General features: G+C 32.6%; 2 protein-coding genes across 2 annotated transcripts; one reads left to right on the forward strand and one right to left on the reverse strand.

The window, feature by feature from the left end:
• Positions 1–1,246: 1,246 nt before the first annotated feature.
• LOC139866839 (F-actin-capping protein subunit beta) lies at positions 1,247–5,073 on the forward strand. The gene is made up of 8 exons (XM_071855130.1): positions 1,247–1,402; positions 2,220–2,290; positions 2,995–3,108; positions 3,206–3,291; positions 3,377–3,450; positions 3,542–3,661; positions 3,852–3,947; positions 4,733–5,073. The coding sequence occupies exons 1-8, from the start codon at positions 1,274–1,276 to the stop codon at positions 4,823–4,825; spliced, it is 783 nt and encodes a 260-aa protein (XP_071711231.1). The 5' UTR covers positions 1,247–1,273; the 3' UTR covers positions 4,826–5,073.
• A 604-nt stretch (positions 5,074–5,677) lies between these two features.
• LOC139867440 (co-chaperone protein p23-1-like) lies at positions 5,678–7,542 on the reverse strand. The gene is made up of 6 exons (XM_071855804.1): positions 7,421–7,542; positions 6,627–6,813; positions 6,378–6,537; positions 6,251–6,288; positions 6,103–6,154; positions 5,678–6,010 (listed from the first exon to the last, which is right to left on the reverse strand). The coding sequence occupies exons 1-6, from the start codon at positions 7,423–7,425 to the stop codon at positions 5,913–5,915; spliced, it is 540 nt and encodes a 179-aa protein (XP_071711905.1). The 5' UTR covers positions 7,426–7,542; the 3' UTR covers positions 5,678–5,912.
• Between the last annotated feature and the right edge of the window lie 297 nt (positions 7,543–7,839).

The raw sequence follows: 7,839 nt of genomic DNA on the forward strand, positions 1-7,839 counted from the left end.
TACGAATCTGTTTCATTTCATTGTCTCTGCACCAGTACTATTTCCTTGTTAATATTATATGTGATAATGATATATGATATATGATATATGAAAATCTATATATAAACTTATATGTATGTACATATATAAATACACCTTACATGCTCGACTAAAATCGATCACCTTCAAATAAGGAGACATTTTGAACCACCCTCATAGATTTCTCTCTCATAACCTTGAATCACCATCACTAGCAAACCATTGTTAACCACTTTCAAAACTACATCTGAAATATCCCGTTCTTATTGATTAAAAACGTTCCATATTAATTGATTTCGTTGCGAGGTTTTGACCTCTATATGAGACGTTTTTCAAAGACTGCATTCATTTTTAAAACAAACCATAACCTTTATTTCATAAATAAAGGTTTAAAAAGCTTTACGTAGATTATCAAATAATGATAATCTAAAATATCCTGTTTACACACGACCATTACATAATGGTTTACAATACAAATATGTTACATCGAAATCAGTTTCTTGAATGCAGTTTTTACACAATATCATGCAAACATGGACTCCAAATCTTGTCCTTATTTTAGTATGCAACAGCGGAAGCTCTTAGTATTCACCTGAGAATAAACATGCTTTAAACGTCAACAAAAATGTTGGTGAGTTATAGGTTTAACCTATATATATATCAAATCGTAACAATAGACCACAAGATTTCATATTTCAATACACATCCCATACATAGAGATAAAAATCATTCATATGGTGAACACCTGGTAACCGACATTAACAAGATGCATATATAAGAATATCCCCATCATTCCGGGACACCCTTCGGATATGATATAAATTTCGAAGTACTAAAGCATCCGGTACTTTGGATGGGGTTTGTTAGGCCCAATAGATCTATCTTTAGGATTCGCGTCAATTAGGGTGTCTGTTCCCTAATTCTTAGATTACCAGACTTAATAAAAAGGGGCATATTCGATTTCGATAATTCAACCATATAATGTAGTTTCACGTACTTGTGTCTATTTTGTAAATCATTTATAAAACCTGCATGTATTCTCATTCCAAAAATATTAGATTTTAAAAGTGGGACTATAACTCACTTTCACAGATTTTTACTTTGTCGGGAAATAAATAATAATAATAATAATAATAAATATAAATTATATTACAATTACATTACAAAAATATATAAATTCAGATGTATTAATATGTATGTACGATAAATATTTAGATGGACAGTTTTGTTTTCATTTTTTTGTCTTGTTATTGTAATGGAAGCAGCGATGGGATTGATGAGAAGAATGCCACCGAAACATTCAGAAACCGCTCTCTCCGCCCTTCTCAGCCTCTTGCCGGACCATTCTTCCGATCTCCTTTCTCAAGTCGATCAGCCTCTTCAGGTTCACATCTTTCTATAAACCCTAATTACATCCATAAATAAATTACTAATTTTAATGATGCTATCATTCAATTCAATTGATGGACTTTTAACTATTCTATGTTGTAAATCTGTTATCTTTCTCCCTCTATTGTGTTATTAAGCACTCTTTATAATTTATTTCCTAGGGTTATAAATCTTATTAACATCATTATAGAGACTGAACAGGGTGTCTGATGCTATTTGAGATCCAATCATTTGCTTAAAGAAAAGTTATAATCATTTGTATTTAAGAAAATTGTGAAAACAAGCATATTGTTTGGGGAATTGGACATGTCAACTGTTTACTGGTTGATCGAAAAGTGTGAAGTTTTTTTCTTTTCATTTACAGAATATGAAAATGTTAATGTTATAAGAAAAATGGGAAGCTTTGCTAATTTTTTATTTGGAGAAGATGAAAATGTTAGCCATTTTTTAAGGACTGTCGTTAATGTGGACTTTTACATGGCAGTTACACATAGACTTTATAGTGGTGGTTATTGAATTGTACAATACTTTATGCACGTTAACGACATCCCTAAGGTCTGTCGTTAGCAAAATCCTTAAATTAATGGATTATGAAAAACTTGTGAAGCGTTTAGGATAAAGCACATTCTGGAGTCTGGAATTATATAATTATAATATAATCATTGATATATTGTTGTAATTTATGATGTTGTCAATCTGATATGTTTTGCGTGTTGTATCACCTGCGCATCACGCATCTCTTACAGAATCTATGAATTCTTTTTTTATATGTGCAACTTTTTTTGAGTCTTGTTACTCTACAAAACAAACAGGTCTTATGTGATGTGGATAATGCAAAAGAGTTCATATTATGTGAGTACAACAGAGATGCCGACTCTTACAGGTAACTATGTATCTTCCTTTTGTATTCATGAATCATTATTCTCATCCTAACAGACGTATGTATCCTTTTCAAGCAAGTTATCTTGTCGAATTTTATTAGATATTTGGATGGAAAAGTTTCATCTTGAATTTATACTCTTAGGCCCCGTTTGGCTCACGGAATCCAATGAGATTCCGGCAGAATTGGAATTGAATTTAGACACGCATCGTGTCTAAATTCAATTCCAATTCCAATTCGCCGGAATCTCATTGGATTCCGTGAGCCAAAGGGGCCTTAGGTGCTGGTCATAATAAATACAAATCCTTTATAGTTATGCTTTTTGAGGACCAAATATTCTAACATGTGTCACCAATCAATTTTGAAAGTTTGTTTAAACCTTTCAATGTCATATTCCTCTCAAGTGTTTTATATAGTACTCTCTCTGTCTCATATTAATAGTCTAGTAGTTGTCCCAGATCTATAGCCCATTTCTATAAATAGATAAGAATAATGAGGTAAAGTTCTTTCATACTATCACTTTATGCTTGTAAATAAAACAAAAAAAATTAGGTAAAATGTTAGGGGTAAAACTGTAAAGTGGACAAAAAATAATACAGTGTGATAATGACATTTTTTTAACCTTGGGTTTTTTGTTTGGGAATTAAATTGGGACGAAGGGAGTATATATATTTATTATATTTATATAGTATATATATTGATTGCAGATCACCTTGGTCAAATACTTATCATCCACCATTGGAAGACGGGATGTATCCGTCACCAGAATTAAGGAAACTTGAAGTTGAGGCAAATGAAGTCTTTACAATATATCGTGACCAGTGAGGTCCTTTACTCACCTCGTCTTATTATTTCATTTCTGGCCTAACATTATTAAATTGAGTAAATTGCTTTGCGTCGTTATTTCATGTCTGTTAGGTATTACGAAGGCGGGATTTCGTCAGTTTATTTGTGGGAAGAAGACGACAGTGAAGGTTTTGTAGCCTGCTTCTTGATCAAAAAAGGTTTCATTTTCATAATTTTATCTGATCTAAATTACTTGTTCACTTATGTTCATTAACTGATTTATAGAATATTGTTGATATGTAGATGGATCAAAATATGCACATGGTAAAAGAGGTTATCTGCACGAGGGTGGATGGGAGGCTATACATGTTATCCAGGTTTTTTTATTTTTATTTTTTTGTCGGTAACACTTGATTTTTATATGTCTTCTGTATTTCATAACACTGCAATTGGTCACGTGTATTGCAGGTGGGGCCGGAAGAAGAAGGGGTGGCTGGTTATTGTTTAACAAGCACCATAATGTTGTCACTGACAACAAACAGTGATACATCTGGCACTTTTAATCTATCAGGATCAATTAGGAGACAGGTAATTGTAATTCTTTAATGATGTTTAATTGAGCTATGCCAATGTTCCTCTCTGCATTAACTTTTTTGTGCTGATCGAAATTAGCCATCCAACTTAGACATAACTAGAGTTGCGAATTGTGTATTGTGTGCACAAGATTTAGTGCATGATCGACTACTTTTAGCGTGTGTTTTTTTCTTTGTTGGTGTAGATGAAAGCAGATCTGTCTGTGGAAGATGGTCATCTATGCAATATGGGAAAGATGATAGAAGAATTAGAGGGAAAACTCAGGAATCAGCTTGACCAGGTATTTCGATTCTCGTCATCATCTTCAATTATCGACTTGGGGTTAGCTAAAACCTTGGTTCATACAACAGTGGTAACAAGCGGTTTCCATCACTTAGTGCATCTTTGTGATTGTTTGGAGCATTGTTGTAAAAAACAATGATTAATCCCGATTACTCCTTTTTAAGAACAGACTGGTCCGATTTTTCAAAATCCGTTTAATTAATCGGTTAACGTCGGTTGATTGGTCAAAGTCAAAGTCAAATTGGTCAAACATTTTAATATGAATTAAACTAGCATTATAGAGTTTTTGAACAAATGAACGATCATGTTTATGTTTTTAGACATTTATGCAATGGCGACTTTACTTGTATGTGTGTGTGGGGTTAAGGACCCCATTATTTTGAAAATTTTGTATACAAACTACTCTTCAAATTATACAAACACCACTATATCTAACGATAGGACCCCATATATTTTTTGATATATATAGTGTTTTAGAGGTAAACAACCATTAAATTACCCTTATTAGCTTTGAAAATTTTTGTTAGGACCCCATTGAATTTTTCATCCTAGATTCGCCACTGCATTTATGTTACAGTTTATGCTTATAGTTTCTTGTATATTTACGCACGTAATTTTGAAATTTATTACTTCATTTAAATTTAGAAAAAGTCCAATCCGATTAATTCTCGAATTGATGATTACTTCCTTCAAAGTCCCGACTGAATACTCCCCAAGTAGCGAATTTTGCAACCTTGGTTTGCAGTGAAATTATATACATATACGATTCTATTCCGATTTCAGGTATACTTTGGGAAAACCAAGGAGATGGTATGCACTCTTCGACCTCCTCCTGAATTGCTGTCTATGGCACTTCCTGATAGCAGAAAACTGTGAGAATGATGCTGCAAATCTTTTTTTGAAGATCATGTTGAAATGTTCAAGCTTTTTCTAATGTTCCTAATCTTTGCGTTTCTGTATTTGCATTGATGAGTATGGATGTTTTTTTGGAGTATATGACAGATATTATCGATTTGCTTGTTTATCATGGTTTGCGTCTTTGGCTGATATTTGATGCGTGTAGTTATCCTCGTTTGGCTACTTATTGGATACTATACTACTTTTGCCAAATAATTCAGATAACAAGTGCATGCATGTTTTATTTTAACTATCAACTTTAATTGTGTGAACAATTGCAAATGATTCGAGTTTTGTGGATAAAACTAGACTCAAAATGCGTTTAACAAATCTTTCAGTTCAAGGTGGTTTGTAACTTGTAGCAATGGCGGAATGGAGCTAATATAAGTACTTGCATGTAACATAACTCTCATTAAACATTTTTATGTACCTCCAACCGTGGCGATGATATCTTGATCAAAAATGTGATTTGGCAATGTCTGTTCTTTTAATAGTTTTTTGTGTTAAATATTGGTATGATAATGTTGTAAAATCTGATTGAAAATAAAGTGAAAAAAATAAATTTATTATAAAAAACATATATTTATTAAATTAGAAAAATCATTGATTGGTTAATAAGAAGCAAACTAACGATTTTTTTTGTGTGTGTGTGTGTGTGTTGGTGGCCCAACTTACGCTCCATTAGGGTCCATCAGTTTTCAGTTAAGTCCATGTCATCAAACAGATGAGATGAGACTGACGATGGGTTAAAACTGGTCTTAGGTTCGAGTTCTAATACAAGCTATTTAGGCTATGGATCCTCAAAATCAAGTACACTTGATAAAATACGGTTTCAGAGTGGTCAAGTTGAACTCAACATCGTAATAGCATCATACTAAATATACCACAAATCGTACAAAACAACATAAAACAACCCATTGTCAAACCAAAATAAACCATAACCATCATATGTAATATGTAATTCAAAATAAACTTGGTACCAATTAGTATCACCAGAGACTACCATAACTAACCCATCAACGTTTAAAGCCAACCAAACAGCTGAATCAGCCTATCATATTGTACCTCATGCTTTTGCTTCAGCTCCATTACTAACCGGTGGTGCACCTTCCTTGTTACCAATAGCTTCCTCTTCCTTGATGTCTTCTTCTGTATTGCTATCGTCTGCAAATACAACTTCCCACAAATCTAAGCACAAAACAAAACAAAACAAAACAAAACAAAACAAAAATCAAATTAATCAAACAAATGCTTACCATTATCAAGCCCGCCCGCATCAAAATTTTCACCACCTCCCATTCCAAGTTTCTGTATAAACCGAAACAAAACAAACATGTCAAACACTTGACAGAAAGGGTTATTTAAAGTATAAACCACTAGCAAAAATAATAGAGTTGTTCTTACAGAGAAATCCAAGTCACCAAAGTCCATATCAGCACCAGCTGCATAATCAAAAAGAATTACATCATCATCAAACATATTCGACAACGATAATCCATTTCAACCCAACACAAAATGAACAAATACTAACCCTTCTCCTCTTCCTCATCTTCATCAACCCATTTGTCCCAATCAACTTTAACAAATGCAGGAGTCTTTCCCTCTTGTTTCAATAGCCTGTTCCACCATTTACTTTCTTCTTTCTTTATCAAGTAAACAATACTCCTCGACCCAACTCTCGCCTTGCTCTCCTGTAACCAAAACAATTTTCAAATTTATCCTAATCCTAATTGTAATTGATATTTACTGCAGCAGAGTAACAGTTAACCAGATTACTTACATCCACATTCAGTTTGTCATGAAGGTTAATGTCTATTTCATAAGGTAAATTTTCAGCTCCTGCAGTTGCAGAGAAGTAGAATTTACCCTCGGGCTCGAGTTTAAGCTTTACATCTTTTGCATCAGGAAGATCAATAGTGATGAAGAGCACATCAGACCTTTGAGCCCATTTCAAAGTAGGGTGTCGACTAACAAACGCACAAAAAATAACAATTACTACTAAATAAACATATAATAAACATTATATGATATGATATACATAAGCTATATCATATAACTAGTCCATGTCCACAATAGCCAAGTAGTAAACAAAAAAAATAACATTAACCTAAATTTGAACAAAAGAGTTGCATCTTATTGTATTATCGGAGTTATAAAGTACTAAATATCATATGTAGGTGTCATATTTTTTTATTTCAATTTGCATACAAAAACCTTAAATCAAACCATAACTTTTACAATCAATATATGCCATTAAGAATCCTAAAATAGATAAAATTGTTGCTATTAAATAAGCATTCATCGAAGATCATAGCTACGGCCTACGACTAGCAACTTGTTAGAGTCCGATACACTTAAGATATGATATTATAACGAATACAGGAGATCAGTAAACAAATGAAAATTCAGCAGATGACCTAAATTGTCGTATGGAACATCAAATTATCAAAATCAACGGTTGGTGTTTTGTTTAAATTTCTGTAACAAGGTGATAGATCAATCTTAATATGAATTGAATTTAGAGTAAACTGATACTAGTAATAAAAAATGAAAAGGAAAATAAGCTGATGGTACCTCATGGCTTGCTAGAGATGTATTACACTTCGTGTTTGCGTATGAGAATTAGAATTGGATTAAACTGAAATTGAAAATGATTATTATTAAAATAATGATTTTTTGCTGAGTATATATAGCTGGGAATTGGGATGGGATGGCTTTAGAAGAAGGACGTAGCATCCAGATGCTTCCAATGAACCTTGTAATTCTGCTATGTAGGTAAAAAAATAAAAAATAAAATTTAAATAAATAAAAATGGCTTTTTCATCAAGTATTAGAATTACAATGACAACGATCAATTTTGTACGTTGATTGATTAATTGGATGACATGACAACATGTCGCAAATCGAGTTTCCTTCTAATATGTATGGGGTATATAATCGTTAAGATGATTAAGTCTTTATGGGTGATGTCAATGTCGTCATTCTAAAAAAAA

Source organism: Rutidosis leptorrhynchoides, chromosome 9 (genome assembly GCF_046630445.1).
Source record: "Rutidosis leptorrhynchoides isolate AG116_Rl617_1_P2 chromosome 9, CSIRO_AGI_Rlap_v1, whole genome shotgun sequence".
Lineage (NCBI taxonomy): Eukaryota > Viridiplantae > Streptophyta > Magnoliopsida > Asterales > Asteraceae > Rutidosis > Rutidosis leptorrhynchoides.